The 20,288-nt window shown below is 43.7% G+C and overlaps 2 protein-coding genes across 6 annotated transcripts in view; both read left to right on the forward strand.

Annotated features, from left to right (window-relative positions):
* Positions 1 to 1,618, forward strand: part of LOC109897995 (histone H2A deubiquitinase MYSM1) — a 31,161-nt gene extending 29,543 nt beyond the window's left edge. For both annotated transcript variants that reach the window (XM_020492715.2, XM_031833434.1), the window contains exon 16: positions 400 to 1,618. In XM_020492715.2, the coding sequence (XP_020348304.1) occupies positions 400 to 768 (369 nt within the window). In that variant the 3' untranslated portion in view covers positions 769 to 1,618. The remainder of the gene's footprint in view (positions 1 to 399) is intronic.
* On the forward strand, positions 1,599 to 18,995 carry oma1 (OMA1 zinc metallopeptidase). 4 transcript variants are annotated; one of them, XM_031833437.1, is made up of 11 exons: positions 1,680 to 1,769; positions 3,701 to 3,763; positions 3,879 to 4,020; positions 4,648 to 5,089; positions 8,137 to 8,365; positions 9,486 to 9,659; positions 9,789 to 9,896; positions 12,470 to 12,598; positions 12,791 to 12,865; positions 13,096 to 13,245; positions 17,381 to 18,995. In XM_031833437.1, exons 3-11 carry the CDS (start codon positions 4,008 to 4,010, stop codon positions 17,651 to 17,653), a joined length of 1,593 nt encoding a protein of 530 aa, XP_031689297.1. In that variant the 5' UTR covers positions 1,680 to 1,769; positions 3,701 to 3,763; positions 3,879 to 4,007; the 3' UTR covers positions 17,654 to 18,995. The 4 variants fall into 4 exon arrangements, with proteins under 4 accessions (XP_031689298.1, XP_031689299.1, XP_031689297.1 ...); XM_031833436.1 differs by having other exon boundaries at positions 3,701 to 4,020; XM_031833438.1 differs by lacking the exons at positions 3,701 to 3,763; positions 3,879 to 4,020 and having other exon boundaries at positions 1,599 to 1,769.
* Positions 18,996 to 20,288: the final 1,293 nt, after the last annotated feature.

Genomic DNA, 20,288 nt, shown 5'->3' on the forward strand with positions numbered 1-20,288 from the left:
ACTTTCAACATTTTAGAAGTAGTTAACTGAGTGGGACTTTAAATGGGATCACATAATTCCATCCGGTTCATCGGGAGGGATCAGCCCATTAATTCTACTCGTGAACAAACATTCCATAAATGCAGGTGGCATTAAATTGCCAACCTGGTCTTTATACCGGTTGTCTTCAAACCGCATTCTAGGTGGCAGTATACACCCTTTCAGTTTGTTTACTAACTCAGTTGCCATAGTGGGAAAAATACAAAGAAGAGTCCTCTATCATTCTCTATTGTCTAACCCCTCCTCTCTGCTGTCTGTCTTTTCTCATCTTGCTCTCACCACCCCTGCCTCACTTCTATCTCTCAACCCCTGTCTCACCTATTCTCTCCTTCCTGTCTCACCCTCTGTATCTCTCTTTAGATGATGGCATCTTTAGGGAGATATCTGGAGCCCCTGCCAGAGGAGGGAGGTCCCTTCCTTTCCCAGATCCATGCTCTCTTCCAGTCTCACTTTGTTTCCGAGCAACCCAGAGACCAGGATGAGAGCGGAACCTCTGGCTCCCCAGAGCCAATCAACGCCCATGCCTTCCCCTTCGCTCAGCCAATCAACGTCAGCTTAACAGGAGACACAGGAACACAGGAAAACTGGGAGAATGAATCGGTCTCTCCAACTGATAATTTAGAAACGCCTAATATCAAAACTATTAACTCACACCAAGCTAAAGAAGAGATCTCACATCCAATACGGTTTGGTTCTGTGTTGTTGACTGGTCATGATTATCTATTCTGAATCTAATAGGTTTCTTTATGCATCCAGTTCTTAGTGTTTTAGGTTTATTAGTAGGCGTACTTGATTTAGCTCGACTGCAGTTCTCGAGAACACAAGGGGGCTTACATCCAGTCCCCATCTTGGGTTCTCAGCTGATGGTATGGAGTACAGCTGGCTCCATGTGAACTACATTCCCGACTATCTGTTTTAACATTTAGAAATGTTAATATTCCTTGCAATACGGTTTTGGAAACATTTGGAACTCAACTTTCAGTAACAGCGAGACAGAATCCATAAAATACGAAAGATACGATTACTGAACGCAGTTTAGCAAAGTTTCACTGACTGAAGTACAGCCTCCAAGTTCTGTCTCGTTCATATGAAAGTTAAGTTCTAAATATTTGCTCAACATTATTCCGTGCGAGGTGTAATTTGCGTTTAGGCAGCATTTGGACAGCGTTGGGGAATTTGCCTCACAAGGCTAAAGGCTCAATGTAATAAAATGGAATAGGAGTCATGAATAAGGGTAATCTCAACTGCTGCGCTATGTGGAGTTTTTTTTTCTCCAAAAGGGAAAACTGCCGGCCTGTGGTTGCACAGGGTTTAGCTAAATCAAGTGTGCCTACTGTTTTATATGGCTTTATGCTGTATTGAATTAACAAAACCGTTGCTCGAACAAGTGATGTAGCAATATCACAAATGTTATTTTTCATAGCATATGAATTGTAGGTTATACCAATCCACCTTTCAAATAAAAGGGTTGAAAGTCAAACATTTAAATGTTTGGGTTTGCACATTTGAAAAACAGAAAATTGTATGCTATATCACTGTCGTTATTAAAATGTGCATGTCATTTCAGTTTGAAACATGACGCTGTCTGGAGAATGTCATTTTTGAGGAGACAGTCATTCTCGGAACATTGTCTTAGAGCATGCAGTTGCAGGGGGGATTATTATTTTAGACGCACAAGACAGTTCCTATGTGTTTGACTTGCAGAGGACCGTCAAAGTAAATGAATAAAGGTAAATCCGAATTTATTTCTCAAACTGGAGTCTCCAAGACGAACTCGGGTGTTTTAAGAGAGTGTCGATCATACAAAGGCAACTTTAACGTGTTTACACGTTCTATCTTTATCGGTGCATTGCTTCAGATCAGTTAGCTAAGTAACGACGTTAGGCAAGACTGCAATGACATGACATTGAATCTGTTACCCACATTACTAGATATTAATAAACCCACAGTTAAAAGGTGGTAATCTCAGGGAAACTACTGGCAATTGCAAACAAATGTCAGTTGAACTCGATATGTCACTTATGGAAGCCCATTCCCGCCACAATTTCTTTTGTCGATGCTATCAATTTCGAGATACTCAAATCAAAATGTTGACTTACGATGTAAAAATGTATACTATTTCAACATTGGGACGCGTGAGTCAAAAGTTTGATATACTATATAAAAATGTTGAATCATGATCAAAAATGGTTGACTATCGCAAAATGTTAAGCAACATCATAATAGGATTGTTTTTTTTGTAGCATTGTGTGACAATGTCCATGTGTCGTTATGTTGCAGAGGTCAGTAATTGTCCCAGCACTTTTGATTTGGTTTAATTGAAATGTTGCCACATAAACATTGAAAAGATGGACAACAAATTAGCTTTGTTTAGACTGATTTGCCACAAGATCTGTCTACCTTTGCACAGTTCATCTGTGCTTCAGTCTGATCAGACGTTGATCAATGAGATTTCAATTTTTATTCACCCACTCAAGCCAACAGTTATTTTTTAATTTCGGTACTGTCGAGTTTGAAAACTATACTCCTCTAATAATCAAATAAATGTCGACATTGGCGTGAGGTTGAGACCACATTGTGATTGGATTTGGCCAAAACACACCATGAATTCAACAGGGATTATCGCCAATCCATGAATTGTGTTGAGAAGTATTAGCCGTTTTGTGACGTAGGCTTCTTTACATTAAATAAGGATAAGAGCCTGAGCTAAGAATAGGGAAACAAACGGTATCAACTAAGACCTTTTTGATGTTGCACACCCTTGAAAAGCACTGATGTATAATACACTTTGCACCATGAGTACAATTGTATCTTCCAGACATAGTCTATACTACTGTTGGCTATTGTCATTCTGTGTAACGCAATTAGAGCTGTAATTTGGAACATCATTGTGTAAACCTTTGTCCATGTAAAAACGTGTGTTACGAAAGTCAAGAACGGTTTAAATAAACGTATTGCACCACAAAATAGATGCTTTAAAAAAAGGCACTGTTGTAACAGGCTTGGATGCTTTTAACTTCTTAATTAAGAACGATTTCATGCCCTTCCACTGCCCCCCTTGTGGTCAGGTGCATATTTCAGGCAGGTTGACATCGCCTGTAGTATTTCTGCCTCTGTAGCCTTTGATTCGCCAAGACTCACACTTGATGTAAAGTGGGGAAACAAATATTAGCTAGAGAAAGCATTCCATTGTCATGTAAAATGTCATGATTTGGCCTCCACTGTACATATAATGATGCTGCAAAGGGTAGAGTCCTCAAAGGCGCTCATCCCCTTGTTTCCTTTCATATTCATCGTTGACATGAGGCTTGTTTGTCAGGGTTCTGTATAGAACACAAACTATGTACCGTACAAGCAACACACCATGACCTAATTTAAAGAAGTGAAACATATGGTAATAGTTTCAGTGCATTGCTCTCTTCACCTGGTCTGGGATGTCTTCCCCCCCCCCCCCCAGCTTTGAGATCTGAGATATCTCATTTAACAAAAAGACACTAATGCATTCCACATGTACTGGAATCTTCCATTTAGTACTGCATTCCAATATAATGTCATTCAATTCATACCAATGGAACATTTCATTTCTCACCATGTATTTTCAGAAATCATTCTCCATTAGCTGCTCTTCCATCTTTAGTAATAATTCTTCCGTCTCATTCAGGTTGAAGTCGAATTCCTTAACCGGACTTGTCGACTGTCCGTTAAAAGGTCACCAATCTAAAAGGTCACAGCAACAAAAATGTATTGTTAAAGTCGTTTATTTTATTTTTTTACTTCCAAATATTACAGCCTAATTTCAATATCATAAAAAATAGTTGTCATACTTGCTTCCGGCATAGGAAAAGGACCTGTGCCTTTGCAGCGCTTTGGTGAGGGGGATCTTATCTGAAGAGGCAGGAGACCTCAGTCTCCCACTTGACCTGTCCTCGGAGCATGAGGGCTCAAGATTCTCTGCAGTAAAATACATCATGGAAATTCTTGGTACAGATAAAATACCTTTCCCAATTGTTCAAGAATGAGAATAAGGGGTTTGCTTATGTTGTGAAGGGCCGTCCTCACCGTCATTACATGGTGGCTTGTGCTGTGTTTTAGCCTTTTGCTTCTTGGTAGCAGTGGTTTTATGGTGCTTCGGGCATATTTTGGTGGGGGCTTGGGTAGACCTTTGCTTGAAAATAAACATAGAAGTGTAAAATAACATCCAGCCTTTTCTACACACGTTATGCATTTAAGTTTTATTGATGTGGGAGAAGGCTTCTCAAAAGTCAGCCAAACACACATACCAAACTTTAATCAAAAATTCTTCAACATGCCAAAGTTAACCTCCCGAGCCACTAACCCCCCTAGCCTGGAAATACAGAGGGATTTCAGCTCAGTTTAAAAAAAACCCAACAACAATTAATTACATTAGTATCGCCATTTTAAGGCTCTGTTCAATTAGTAAAGCTCAAGCGTTTCTGAGTTTACTGTGAATGCAGTCTCCGCTACAGCAGGAACATCGCTTTTACATTTAAATCTTTTGGGGTGGTGGGAATGGGCTTCCATAGTCAAGGACTGTTCTTCCATAGGCTGTCACCTGGGCGTTTCAGGAAGTGGTATCTTCTCATTCAGGAACCATGGAGTTGTTCTGTGTCCGTCTCATGAGGAACCAACACCGTTGCCTACCTGCCTACCTGACTAGAAGCTTTCAAACCTCCCATTGCCGACAGAGACAATCAACAACCAGGAGGACATTACCTTCAACAGAACTCTACTCAACCAACACATGTCGGATTCTACGGCAGCCCGAAACCACAGACTCTGTTTGTCAACTTCAATTGAGGCCATCTTCATCTCAGAGACAACTTTTCTCATCTGAGAATGTAAGAACAGTACTTTTCCCAGTGGGGACACCTAGACCTGACCCTGCTGTCCACTGTCTCCCTGTTATATGGCTGCCTAAGCATGGACAGAACTTCTTCCATACCTCTGCTCCTCACCGCGCCCTGCCTGCGCCTCTCATATGGCTGGTACTCAAACCCCTGCAGAAGATAGTGGCTATTATACTGGGCAGGTAAGATACACGTCGTCCGAGTGTCGTCTCAGTCCATCTACAACGCATTCAAAGTATTCAGACCCTTTCACTTTTTCTACTTTTTATTACATCACAGCCTTATTCTAAAATGGATGGATGTTTTTTCCCTCCTCATCAATCTACACATAACACCCCATAATGACGAATCCCAAAAAGGTTTTGACATTTTTGCAAATGTATAAAAATAAAAATGTATCACATTTACATAAGTATTCAGGCCCTTTACTAAGTAAGTACTTGAGTGTTGTAGCACCTTTGGCAGCGATTACAGCCTTGTGTCTGACGCTACAAGCTTGGCACACCTGTATTTGGGGAGTTTCTCCCATTCTTCTCTGCAGATCCTCTCAAACTCTGCCAGGTTGGATGGGGAGTGTTGGTGCACAGCTATCTTCTGGTCTCACCAGAAATGTTTGATCGGTTTCAAGTCTGGGCTCTGGTTGTGCCACTCAAGGAAATTCAGAGACTTGTCCCGAAGCCACTCCTATGTTGTCTTGACTGTGTGCTTAGGGTTGTTGTCCTGTTGGAAGGTGAACCTTCGCCCCAGTCTGCGGTCCTGAGTGCTCTGGAGCAGGTCTCTCTGTGCTTTACTCCGTTAATCTTTCCCTCGATCCTGACTAGTCTCCCAGTCCCTGCCGCTGAAAAACATCCCCACAGCATGATGCTGCCACCACCATGCGGTGCCTGGTTTCCTCCAGACGTGATGCTTGGCATTCAGGCCAAAGAGTTACATTTTGGTTTCATCAGACCAGAGAATCTTGTTTCTCATGGTCTGAGAGTCCTTTAGGTGCCTTTCGGCAATCTCTAAGCAGGCTGTCATGTGCCTTTTGCTGAGTGGCTTCTGTCTGGCCATTCTACCATAAAGGCCTGATTGGTGGAGTGCTGCAGAGATGGAAGAACCTTCTAGAAGGACAACCATCTCCATAGAGGAACTCTGGAGCTCTGCCAGAGTGACCATCGGGTTCTTGGTCAAGGCCCTTCTCCCCCGATTGTTCAGTTTGGCAGGGGGGCCAGCTCTACGAAGATTCTTGCTGGTTCCAAACTTCTTCCATTTCAGATTGATGGAGGCACTGTGTTCTTGGAGACCTTCAATGCTGCAGAAATTTTTTGGTACACTTTCCCAGATCTGTGCCTTGACGCAATCCTGTCTTGGAGCTCTACAGGCAAGTCCTTCAACCTCATGGCTTTGTTTTTGCTCTGATAAGCACTGTCAACTGTGGGACATTATATTGGCAGGTGTGTGCCTATCCAAATCATGTCCAATCAATTGAATTGACCACAGGTGGACTGCAATCAAGTTGTAGAAACATCTCAAGATGATTAATGGAAACAGGATGCACCTGAGCTCAATTTAGAGTCTCATAACAAAGGGTCTGAATACTTATGTAAATAAGGTATATCTGTTTTCTATTTTTAGGTTTGCAAAAATGTCTAAACCACTTTTTTCGCTTTGTCATTATGGGGTATTGTGTGAAGATTGATGAGGGAAAAATGTAGTTGATGCATTTTAGAATCATGCTATAATGTAACAAAATGTGGAAAAGGTGAAGGGGTCTGAATACTTTCCGAATGCACAGTACATTGATACGGTTTATGATGGTAAGATAGACGTTGCTGCTACATGGTGTTTTTGGTGTCTGTCTCTAGTAGTGCTTCATGGTGTCTCTGTCTCTAGTAGTGCTTCATGGTGTCTCTGTCTCTAGTAGTGCTTCATGGTGTCTCTGTCTCTAGTAGTGCTTCATGGTGTCTCTGTCTCTAGTAGTGCTTCATGGTGTCTCTGTCTCTAGTAGTGCTTCATGGTGTCTCTGTCTCTAGTAGTGCTTCATGGTGTCTCTGTCTCTAGTAGTGCTTCATGGTGTCTCTGTCTCTAGTAGTGCTTCATGGTGTCTCTGTCTCTAGTAGTGCTTCATGGTGTCTCTGTCTCTAGTAGTGCTTCATGGTGTCTCTGTCTCTAGTAGTGCTTCATGGTGTCTCTGTCTCTAGTAGTGCTTCATGGTCTCTGTCTCTAGTAGTGCTTCATGGTCTCTGTCTCTAGTAGTGCTTCATGGTCTGTCTCTAGTAGTGCTTCATGGTGTCTCTGTCTCTAGTAGTGCTTCATGGTGTCTCTAGTAGTGTTACATGGTGTCTCTGTCTCTAGTAGTGCTACATGGTGTTTTTGGTGTCTCTGTCTAGTAGTGCTACATGGTGTTTTTGGTGTCTGTCTCTAGTAGTGCTACATTGTGTTTTTGGTGTCTCTGTCTCTAGTAGTGCTACATGGTGTTTTTGGTGTCTCTGTCTCTAGTAGTGCAACATGGTGTCTCTCTTTAGTAGTGCTACATGGTGTCTCTGTCTCTAGTAGTGCTACATGGTGTCTCTGTCTCTAGTTGTGCTACATTGTGTTTTTGGTGTCTCTGTCTCTACTAGTGCTACATTGTGTTTTTGGTGTCTCTGTCTCTAGTAGTGCTACATGGTGTTTTTGGTGTCTCTGTCTCTAGTAGTGCTACATGGTGTTTTTGGTGTCTCTGTCTCTAGTAGTGCTACATTGTGTTTTTGGTGTCTCTGTCTCTAGTAGTGCTACATGGTGTTTTTGGTGTCTGTCTCTAGTAGTGCTACATGGTGTTTTTGGTGTCTCTGTCTCTAGTAGTGCTACATGGTGTTTTTGGTGTCTCTGTCTCTAGTAGTGCTACATTGTGTTTTTGGTGTCTCTGTCTCTAGTAGTGCTACATTGTGTTTTTGGTGTCTCTGTCTCTAGTAGTGCTACATGGTGTTTTTGGTGTCTCTGTCTCTAGTAGTGCTACATGGTGTTTTTGGTGTCTCTGTCTCTAGTCGTGCTACATAGTGTTTTTGGTGTCTCTGTCTCTAGTAGTGCTACATTGTGTTTTTGGTGTCTCTGTCTCTAGTCGTGCTACATTGTGTTTTTGGTGTCCCTGTCTCTAGTAGTGCTACATGGTGTTTTTGGTGTCTCTGTCTCTAGTAGTGCTACATGGTGTTTTTGGTGTCTCTGTCTCTAGTAGTGCTACATGGTGTTTTTGGTCTCCCCTCTCCTCTAGGAGTATCAGGAAGTGGTGGTGGGCCCTCCCGCCCAATAAGCAGCAGCTCGTGCGTCAGAAGGTCTGGCGTCGCCGTTGGCAGCTGGTGGCCGGGGGTATGGTTGCTATGGTGATCATGGCAAGTTTCTTCCTGACTCATCTGGACGAATCGCCCATCACGGGACGCACACGCCTCCTAGTGTTCAGTAGAGAGAACTACATGGAGCTGGCTACAGTGACAGGAGATGGGGTGAGACCAATAACTGTATATATCAATGGCCATCCATCACTTGACACCATTCATTCCTTTGTGAAGACTCAATAGCGCGTTGAAGACAAATGAAGTCTGTTAAGATAAGGTCTCATGGAGACGTAACATGCACGGTTTGAGCTACTCCAGGAAGTGATGTTTCAGGCAAGCCCAGTACCACCCTCTCTCATTGAGTAACTCAAGTTGAAGGCTGACTGGGTTACTGCAGGCAACCATTAGCAACAAATGATCCTTAACTTCTTCTGTGTGCGGTTCAAGGACATATATTTGGTGTATTAGAAGCAATTATTGGTATCATAATTGTCTTGAAAAATGTATTCCATTTACCATAATGGGGGAATCCTGTTTTCTGCTAACAATACCTGCAGTTCTGTGGACAGAGGGGGTGAGGAGAGATGCTGTTAACCTTGTGGGCCATATTCAATCTAATAAGATGATCATTTTCAACCATTCAGATGAACCTGTTTTTAGGAAATTATGATTTCATATATGATATATTATAAACCTGGTGGTTCGAGCCCTGAATGCTGATTGGCTGAAAGCCGTGGTGTATCAGACCGTATATACTGTTCTAATTACATTGGTAACCAGTTTATAATAGCAATACGGCTAAGGCCTGTATCCAAGCACTCCGCATTGCGATGTGCAGAGGAACAGCCGTTGTCCATATACCACACCCCCCCGGGCCTTATTGCTTAATGATAATATAATAGTAGTTCAGTAACTGACTCTTGTTTGTGTCCTCAGTGCATGGAGGATGTTGATTTAACTGTGTGTGTGTGTTCTACCCAGTACATGGAGGATGTTGATTTAACTGTGTGTGTGTGTTCTACCCAGTACATGGAGGATGTTGATTTAACTGTGTGTGTTCTACCCAGTACATGGAGGATGTTGATTTAACTGTGTGTGTGTGTTCTACCCAGTACATGGAGGATGTTGATTTAACTGTGTGTGTGTGTTCTACCCAGTACATGGAGGATGTTGATTTAACTGTGTGTGTGTGTTCTACCCAGTACATGGAGGATGTTGATTTAACTGTGTGTGTGTGTTCTACCCAGTACATGGAGGATGTTGATTTAACTGTGTGTGTTCTACCCAGTACATGGAGGAATTTGCTGAGTTGATGGTTCCAGAGAAGGACCCTCGTCACCAGGTGGTGGAGAGAGTGGTGGAGCACCTGGCCCAGAGAAACAAAGACATCCCAGAGGTCTCCTCTGTTCCATGGAGAGTCCACTTGGTCGACAGCCCTACCATCAACGCTTTCGTACTGCCTGTGAGTCCCAACCCCTGGTGTGTGTGTGTGTGAGAGAGACTTGTTTGTTTTTATTCCCAGTCCAGTTCAAAACATGCAGATCCAAACAGTAAGTGGACTGTTTGTATGATACCTGTCTCTCTCCTCTAGAATGGAAAGGTGTTTATGTTCACTGGGATGTTGGAGGCCGTTGCAGATGTTCACCAGCTCACCTTCATCCTGGGACATGAGATGGCCCACGCAGTGATGGGACACTCTGTGAGTATACAGCCTTTCTGTCTGTCTCTCTCTAGTGATGGAACACTGAGTATACAGCCTTTCTGTCTGTCTGTCTCTAGTGATGGGACACTGAGTATACAGCCAGGCCTTTCTGTCTGTCTCTCTCTAGTGATGGGACACTGAGTATACAGCCAGGCCTTTCTGTCTGTCTCTCTCTAGTGATGGGACACTGAGTATACAGCCAGGCCTTTCTGTCTGTCTCTCTCTAGTTGTGGGACACTGAGTATACAGCCTTTCTGTCTGTCTCTCTCTAGTGATGGAACACTGAGTATACAGCCTTTCTGTCTGTCTGTCTCTAGTGATGGGACACTGAGTATACAGCCAGGCCTTTCTGTCTGTCTCTCTCTAGTGATGGGACACTGAGTATACAGCCAGGCCTTTCTGTCTGTCTCTCTCTAGTGATGGGACACTGAGTATACAGCCTTTCTGTCTGTCTCTCTCTAGTGATGGAACACTGAGTATACAGCCTTTCTGTCTGTCTGTCTCTAGTGATGGGACACTGAGTATACAGCCAGGCCTTTCTGTCTGTCTCTAGTGATGGGACACTGAGTATACAGCCAGGCCTTTCTGTCTGTCTCTCTCTAGTGATGGGACACTGAGTATACAGCCTTTCTGTCTGTCTCTAGTGATGGGACACTGAGTATACAGCCAGGCCTTTCTGTCTGTCTCTCTCTAGTGATGGGACACTGAGTATACAGCCAGGCATTTCTGTCTGTCTCTAGTGATGGAACACTGAGTATACAGCCTTTCTGTCTGTCTGTCTCTAGTGATGGGACACTGAGTATACAGCCAGGCCTTTCTGTCTGTCTCTAGTGATGGGACACTGAGTATACAGCCAGGCCTTTCTGTCTGTCTCTCTCTAGTTGTGGGACACTGAGTATACAGCCAGGCCTTTCTGTCTGTCTCTCTCTAGTGATGGGACACTGAGTATACAGCCTTTCTGTCTGTCTCTAGTGATGGGACACTGAGTATACAGCCAGGCCTTTCTGTCTGTCTCTCTCTAGTGATGGGACACTGAGTATACAGCCAGGCATTTCTGTCTGTCTCTAGTGATGGAACACTGAGTATACAGCCAGGCCTTTCTGTCTGTCTCTCTCTAGTGATGGGACACTGAGTATACAGCCTTTCTGTCTGTCTCTAGTGATGGGACACTGAGTATACAGCCTTTCTGTCTGTCTCTAGTGATGGGACACTGAGTATACAGCCTTTCTGTCTGTCTCTAGTGATGGGACACTGAGTATACAGCCTTTCTGTCTGTCTCTCTCTAGTGATGGGACACTGAGTATACAGCCTTTCTGTCTGTCTCTAGTGATGGGACACTGAGTATACAGCCAGGCCTTTCTGTCTGTCTCTTTCTAGTGATGGGACACTGAGTATACAGCCTTTCTGTCTGTCTCTAGTGATGGGACACTGAGTATACAGCCTTTCTGTCTGTCTCTAGTGATGGGACACTGAGTATACAGCCTTTCTGTCTGTCTCTAGTGATGGGACACTGAGTATACAGCCTTTCCGTCTGTCTCTAGTGATGGGACACTGAGTATACAGCCTTTCTGTCTGTCTCTAGTGATGGGACACTGAGTATACAGCCAGGCCTTTCTGTCTGTCTCTCTCTAGTAGTGGGACACTGAGTATACAGCCAGGCCTTTCTGTCTGTCTCTCTCTAGTAGTGGGACACTGAGTATACAGCCAGGCCTTTCTGTCTGTCTCTCTCTAGTAGTGGGACACTGAGTATACAGCCAGGCCTTTCTGTCTGTCTCTCTCTAGTGCTGGAACACTGAGTATACAGCCAGGCCTTTCTGTCTGTCTCTAGTATACGTATGTGAGGATTTTGAATAGGACTGAATAGTGTGTCCTCACAAGGTTAGTTATACAAGACTGTGTGTGTTTGCTCGTTGCTTGCCTGGGGGCTACATAGAGTCGTGTCCTGTTCCGTGCCGAGTGACTCATCAGCTTCAGTCATGCTACAGTACTACTGGTCTCCTCCTCTTGCTCATCCACATCACCTCACCTGACCTACAGCTCAGATCTGTCGCAGGTCTGCAGAGAGGATGTCATTAATTGCAGTGGGGTTATATCATCAGTCACTAGTTCTAAGAAGCTCACAGACAGAGTGTCCTTTAGATGTCTTAGACGCTCATGTTGTTTCTGGACTGAGGGTACAGCTGTTTTAAGGAGAGTCTCATCCCTTTTCAATGAACTCAGAACAGCTGACTGTTCTAATCGGATATGGCTCTTGCTCTGAGAGAAATGTTTGGCGTAGTTTCTGATCCTTTCCTCTGAGACCTGTATTTACCCTCCAATACAGGACAGTTTAATTAGATGATGAAAATGAATATGGATTCATCAGTTCCAGTCTCGCCCTGGGTGTCTGCTGTTAGATTCACCATTTCCTAATGTAATCTCCATATTAGGTCTGAATTTAAAGTTCAGATGAAATAGGTGGGAACAATCAATACACTTACAGAGAATTATTTATGTATTGCTTTTCTACTTTCTCTCTCCCCTCCCTACTTTTTTCTCTCTTCTCTCCTTCCCTCCCTTCCTCCCTCCAGGCAGAGCAGGCCAGTATGTCTCATGTGGTAGACTTCCTGTCTCTGATCCTGCTAACAGCCATCTGGGCCGTGTGTCCTCGAGACAGCCTGGCTGTACTGGGACAGTGGATACAGACTAAGCTCATACAGGTAACGGACACATATCAGGACTTTTCATGTGGTGAAAGATATGTTTAACTAATCTCTGTGTCTCTCTCTCTCCCTGTGTATGTGTCTCTCTCTCTGTCTCTCTCCATGTGTGTCTCTCTCTCTCTCTGTGTCTCTCTCTCTCTGTGTCTTTCTCTCTCTGTCTCTCTCTCTGTGTCTCTCTCTCTCTCTCAGTTCTTGTTTGATCGTCCTTATAGCAGGAAGTTGGAGGCAGAAGCTGATCAGGTTGGACTCCAGCTGGCTGCCAAGGTACAGGATAGGACAGTAGCTCTGTCTCACTCTTGCCTCCTGACCCTTCTGTATATGCTGACTAAACTTACAGCTGCCTACAGTGCACTAGATGGCGGTGTTGTCAAATATAGAATTTCTCCCACTCTTCTAACCGTCAACCTGTTCTGGATGCTGTAGTAATGTATCGTTTCCGTGACAACCATACAGGCGCCCAGGGTGTGTGTAACCCAGTCTGTCTCTCCCTCCAGGCATGTGCTGATGTGCGGGCAGGGCCAGTGTTCTGGCAGCAGATGGAGATCAGTGACCAGCTGAGAGGAGAACCTACAGTACCAGAGTGGCTCTCCACACACCCCTCTCACAGGAACAGAGTGGCACAGCTGGACCGGCTGGTCCCACAGGTAGCAAGCATGCAGGGGAGAGAGACTCGTCCACATACACCAGTATACACTGTCGCCAAGGGTCTATATTCAGAGGGATTGGGTTAAATGCGGACGACACATTTCAGTTGAATGCGTTCGTTCCAACAACTGACTAGTTATCCCTCTTTCCCTTCCTATATGATGTCAATCTTGTCATTAAGTCATTCCTGCAGTCTGATCAGATATGATGGCTGTGTGTTGGTGGTATGCACACGACCGATGAGTCTGCTATACCTGGTCTCACACCGCAGGCAGTTAGAATAGTCCACGTGACTTCCTGGTGTTGCTAATGTACAGAAGCACATCACATGGCCTGAAGACTGTGGTCTAGGAGGAGAACTCCATCAGAGCTTGTAGGGTTGAGCTGGGAGTCTAGTCTAACGAGACACCTACAGATGTAGGAGCCTAATTTGACCCCATTCGTCGCAGGAGGAAAATAATCCTGCAGCAATGGGATTTTAATATCTGAATAAATATTTAGACTCACCGCCAGGGGGCAGCTAAAGGCGTTTGTTTTGTATACAACGCACACCGTACCTACCTTAGACCTTATGTCTCGTGTGACTTCTTATGTAGGCTACATGCAGGCTACAGCATGTCTCGTGTGACTTCTTATGTAGGCTACATGCAGGCTACAGCATGTCTCGTGTGACTTCTTATGTAGGCTACATGCAGGCTACAGCATGTCTCGTGTGACTTCTTATTGTAGAGGTAGATGCAGTTTTCATTAGGGGAAATCTTTATTTTAGATTTTTTTATTTTTATCAATTGTTTTATTAAATGTTGAAGGCAAGCAATGGGCAGAAAAAATGTATGGTTTCCTCAGTGTTTCCCGGGACACAGAGTCTACATGGATCCTGCCCACTGCCCTTTAACTCATGCATGAAGGTCTGTTTTTTACACATTCATTCCACGTTTTCTACCGTGTTAATTCTGCGCGGTTACAGGGTTAAGACAGAAACAACTCAAAAGGTTAACAGTTTAGGCATTCATTGCGAGTGGTTAAGGTTAGGACTATGGTTTAGGGAAGGCTTAAAACAAGATAATTAAAACGACGAGACTATGTATCATTAGTATTCTTAGTGCCTACGAGAGCGTTGTGAAAGGCCATAGCACAGTGGTCTAAGCAGCGCGCTCCAGCTCCGAGCCTCATGAGTTGGCGCCCAGTGCTGGGAGATATAGTGACCAATCTGAACCTGCATTAGTCCCACATGTTAATTGCTTTTATTTAAATGTTTTCAAGATGACGTTGGAGGCGGCTTATGGTAGAGATATTAACATTAAATGATCTGGCAACAGCTCTGGTGGACATTCCTGCAGTCAGCATGCCAATTGCACGCTCCCTCAAAACTTGAGACATTTGTGCCATAGTGTTGTGTGACAATACAGAACATTTTAGTGACCTAATATTGTCCCCAGCACAAGGTGCCTGTGTAATGATCATGCTGTTTAATCAGCTTCTTGATATACCACACCTGTCAGGTGGATGGATTATCTGGGCAAAAGGAGAAATGCTCACCAACAGGGATGTAAACATATTTGTACACAAAATATGAGAAAAATACGCTTTTTTTTTGTATATGGAACATTCCTCGGATCTTATATTTTAGCTCATGAAACATGGGACCAACATTTTACATGTTATGTTTATATTTTTTTCTGTATATATTTACAAACGATACATCATCTATAAAACATGGACGAGCATCCACACTGGAGGAAAGTTTATTGTTCTACAGTAGGCCCAAATCAGCTCACCTACTCAGCCAGGGAAACACAGTGTGACAATGGATAGGCTAACGGGTAGCCCACAGAATGTAGCCTATTGGATTATTGCAACCATCGATGGCACTAGATTACCAGCTGATGTCTCATTAAACCATCAATACGTGCTAAATTCACCTGCACAGCTTATCTCAATTACAACCATTGTTGGTCTCCTCATTACCGCTCCCTAAAAGATGACGTTGGTGTTACCTCCTTAGTCCTGCTTGCAACCAAAGTCTTTCAAGATATGTTCGGCCTCTGGTTCATCTTATCATCGGAACAACTTTTTGAACAGACTACGGGCGATTTATCTATTTGACAAGCATCGGAAATAAAGTATTTCATCATTTAATCTACTGTGGCAATTTACCTGACACTTTGTATGAATGGAAACTCATGTTGGTGAATCTTACTGTTATTATTTTATTTGTTTCCTATTTATGTTATCCAAAAGTGTCTGGTATGGTCATTTCTTATCAAGATTGGGGGATAAATTATCCCTGGTCTCCCCATATTTGAAATGTGTAAGCAAATCAAGTCAATCGGGGGAATTTAGTTATTTGTGCCTGAAGGGCGTGGGACGGAATCGAACCCACGTCGACATGGTCGGCCTTCATGTGTGTGGCCCTAAGAGTGGCGTAAAGCTCACCGTCATTGGACTGGAGCAGTGGGAACGCGTTCTCTGGAGTGATGAATCACGCTTCACCATCTGGCAGTCTGACGGACAAATCTGGATTTGCTGGATGCCAGGAGAACTCTTACCTGCTCAAATGCGTAGTGCCAACTATGAAGTTTGGTGGGGGAGGAATAATGGTCTGGGGCTGTTTTTCATGGTTAGGCCCCTTAGGTCAAGTGAAAGGAAATCTCAACGCTACAGCATACAACGGCATTCTAGACGATTCTGTGCTTCCAACTTTGTGGCAACGATTTGGGGAAGGCCTCAAATGTTTCAGCATGACAATGCCCCTGTGCACAAAGCGAGGTACGTACAGAAATGGTTTGTCGAGATTGGTGTGGAAGAACATGACTGGCCTGCACAGAGCCCTGACCTCAACCCCATTGAACACCTTTGGGATGAATTTGACCGCCGACTGCGAGCCAGGCCTCATCTCCCTACATCAGTGCCCGACCTCACTAATGTTCTTGTGGCTGAATAGAAGCAAGTCCCCCCAGCAATGTTCCAGCATCTAGTGGAAAGCCTTCCCAGAAGAGTGGAGGCTGTTATAGCACCAAAGGGGGGACCAACTCTATATTAATGCGAATGATTTTGAATGAGATGTTCGACGAGCAGGTGTCCATATACTTTTGGTCATGTAGGGTACGTACATACAAACACAAGACACACACACACACACAGTATGCACACCACACACCCATATATCCTCACAGGCACAGTAGCACACAAACTCTCGTCTGATGGACAATTAGTGTTTTCTCCATCTGTTCCTCTCCTGCTAAAACAGACACACTCAAGGGTAAATACACTCCTGTGTGTCACACAGGGTTACATGCACACACACACACAGACAGTTGGCATGCTACTGAGCCCTCCTGTTGAATCCCAGACTGGGACATTGACCTGTAGAAGTAGTGATCTGGATCCGTACAGTTTAGGGATGGATTTACTCACATCCACCGTGTGTGTAGGAGAGAACACACCTGATTAATGGACGGCCAAAATGTCCCTTCAAAGAATCTTGTGGCCGTACTATCGTCTCTGACCATTGTTCATTTTCAGTGGGGGGGTGACTTGTATCATTTTTTAAGATGGTCATATTATTATATATCGTTTAGCTAACCCCTTCTTTGGGTCGGCACAAAACTACATTCATACTTCCATACGTTTTTTAAACTGGTACCGGTTACCTTCAGATTAGTCCCGTGAAACTTGCGAGGGTCGTAAGAGCAAAACGGAGAACACAGTGGGGTCACAGTAGTTTGTAGCCCAAACGGTTCGGACGCTACAAACAGAAGTTGGTCCATCGACGGTACCAACTTCAGAAGAGTCCCCTGACGCTTGTGGGGGTCGTAGAGACCACCATTGTGTTCGTGAGAGTCTCCCCATTCCGTAGAGTGAAGACCGATATCTCATGGTCTGACAAATACCGCTCCAACTCTGCCACCTTTCACCGCAGGTGCAGAAGTGCGACATTGGCGGATGCGGTGGCTTGAGACTCATCCAATGCAAAAACACAGAAATCTCTAGATTAAACAGACAAAATTAAAAATATTGCGTTACTTTGATTGACGCACCGGTGCGTAAATTGACTCCAGAAGGAAAACATGCCACTGCCACACGCTGCTTTCATACGTTTCCACTATAACCTCTCTCTCTCCCTCTCCCCAGTACCTGGAGTTGAGGGAGAGATGTTCCTGTCCTGCCCTCCCTGCTACAGACCCCAGAGCTGTCTTCGCTCAGAGTGTCAAAGTTCTGCTGGATGCTACTAGGGACCTGGAGGGAGAGGCGGGGAAGAGCCTGAAACCACAAGCTCTGTCCCAGACCCCAACGTCAGACCACAGAAGGGCTCCACACCCAGGGGGACTGGCTACTGCCCTGCTAGCCTCCTCAGCCACAGGCTCACCTCCAGCCCTGACCCTAGACACTGCTACCCACCTCTAACCCCCGGGCCACTACCCTCGCCCCCTGTCTTCCCAGCCCCAACCCCAGGCCTAGTTCCAGTCAGTGATTGTAGCTCCTTGATTGCTAATTGACTGATGTTTGTAAGGTCTTGTAAAATTGCAGTTGTCACCTGCTTCTGTGGAATTGCTGCAAAAAGGTTTCGGGTAGCGGTTCTGTTTACTGCGTGTAAGAGGGTACAGGGAGATGCTTTGAGTGTATAGTGTGAATACATAGAGATAGTATCCTGTTTTAATTGGAAGATTTCAAGTGGGGACATGCTGCACTCAATGGCCTAATGAGTATATACAGTGAGGTCCAAAATGATTGACTCCCCTGATAAAGATGAGCAGTAATGACTGTATAAAATAAATAAATTCAAAATCTAAATTGACATCCCGGCCCTAAAGATTGACACCTCTAAAGTAAAGTAGTCAAACGTGTAGTATTTTGTCCCATATTCCTATCACGCAATGACTACATCAAGCTTGTGACTCTACAAACTTGTTGGATGCATTTGCAGTTTGTTTTTGGTTGGGTTTAAGATGATTTAGAATATATTTCTCGACACTTCTACATTGATTTACATTCTACCATGATTACGGATAATCCTGAATGAATTGTGAATAATGATGAGTGAGAAAGTTAGCGATCATACCCCCCAACACATGCTAACCTCTCACCATTACCAATAACAGAAGAGATTCAACAAATGATTGTTCAAACTATGGCTACATATCTTAGTGCATATGCAGATCTATACACACCTCACTGAAACTGACAACCAATCATTTAACAGGATTTCACGTTTGTAGGGAATATAAAAGTCAAAACATCTCAACTTTACAGTATATAAAAGACTAGATTGAGTTATCCTCTCTTTCCAAAGACCACAACCTGGAAGTCAGTGATAAGTTGTTTGTCCCATCTCAGTGGTGTTGGTCTAATACATGCTCATGTGATTACAAAGAATGGCCATATATAGTGTTTTTCTACATGGATTGTTGTACAGCCAAATTCCTCAACAGTAAGATAACACTTAACGTGTGAAATTCACCTCCTTGATTGATCAAAACTGGGAACATATAAATAACATTCTAACAAAATTGAGGAAATGTCTTGGTCACCCTGATACAAACCATGTAAGAATGTCCTTCAGAAAGTACTCATACCTCTTGACTTATTCCCATTTTGGTTCTCTGGGTAGACAGTGTGTAAGCACTGTGTCCTGTATGTCACCTGCTTTATTTACACTGTCTTGTCCATCCATCACCACCTGTTGCAATGTGTTTTTGTGGTCATGTGGCCATCAAGTTCATTTAAATGAGTTTTATGTCTCCCTGAAGGAATGGTATTGTGTTGTATTTTAGTGTCAAAGATCTTTGTGAAATCATAGAAATGTGTAGTTTTATACAAATCATTTATTGAACTAGCCAAAGAACATATTTTATATACTAGAATGTACATCTTAGAACCTGACAACCTACAAATGAATGGGTTTTGAGGTAAAACTGGTCTAGTGTGGTTTGCCGTTGTAACGTAAGTGTGAATGACTGGGTTCTAACCTTGGTTGACCGTGTTAGCACACTGGGCTAAAGCCTAGGCATTTGCTCAGGGGGAATTCACGAGTCTTTCCTCTCTGGTCGAAGGGAATTGTATGAGTGAGTGCTAGAGCAGGAATCTGTAAGTCACACACACACATACAGGAGAGTGTGAGAGTGTAGTCCCCAGGGGACAGAGTCAGAAGAAATTCATTATCCTGTGAGAGAAGCATAAGATCAAGCTGCTTCCTAACACACAACCCAGTAATATATACACACACAACCCAGTAATATACACACACAACCCAGTAATATACACACACAACCCAGTAAAATATACACACAACCCAGTAATATATACACACAACCCAGTAATATACACACACAACCCAGTAAAATATACACACAACCCAGTAATATACACACACAACCCAGTAATATACACACACAACCCAGTAATATATACACACGACCCAGTAATATACACACACGACCCGGTAATATAAACACGACCCAGTAATATAAACACACGACCCAGTAATATACACACACGACCCAGTAATATACACACACGACCCAGTAATATACACACACGACCCAGTAATATACACACACGACCCAGTAATATACACACACAACCCAGTAATATACACACATAGAGGTGTCGTGAACATAGGGGGCACGTGCTCCTTCAGATTTGTCCTATAAAAATTAACTCATATTTTTTCTCTGTAATACTACTAGCCACATAGCAATTTTATGAAGTTGGCTTTAGCCCAGATAGGTTCCCAACCTCATAACTAGATACCAAGAAGCCATTTCAGGCTATCAAGCAAGTTAGCTTGTCTAACTATCTTAGCTGACTTGCCCGCTGGCAAGGTTGGCAGACTTCTGTAAAGCAAGCAATAACTAAATGTACTGAATAAGACTCACATTCCTTTCAATCTTTTACCCAGATTTTAGCAGAGAAGCATTTCTATGTTATTGTTTATTTTTACCACCAGTTAGGAGGATACTGACCACTCAAGAAGTATGCTTAGAAATGCAGAAAACTAGGCCCTCCCGGGTGGCGCAGTGGTCTAAGAGATTCTGGGTTC

The sequence above is a fragment of the Oncorhynchus kisutch genome, linkage group LG10 (assembly GCF_002021735.2).
Source record: "Oncorhynchus kisutch isolate 150728-3 linkage group LG10, Okis_V2, whole genome shotgun sequence".
NCBI lineage: Eukaryota > Metazoa > Chordata > Actinopteri > Salmoniformes > Salmonidae > Oncorhynchus > Oncorhynchus kisutch.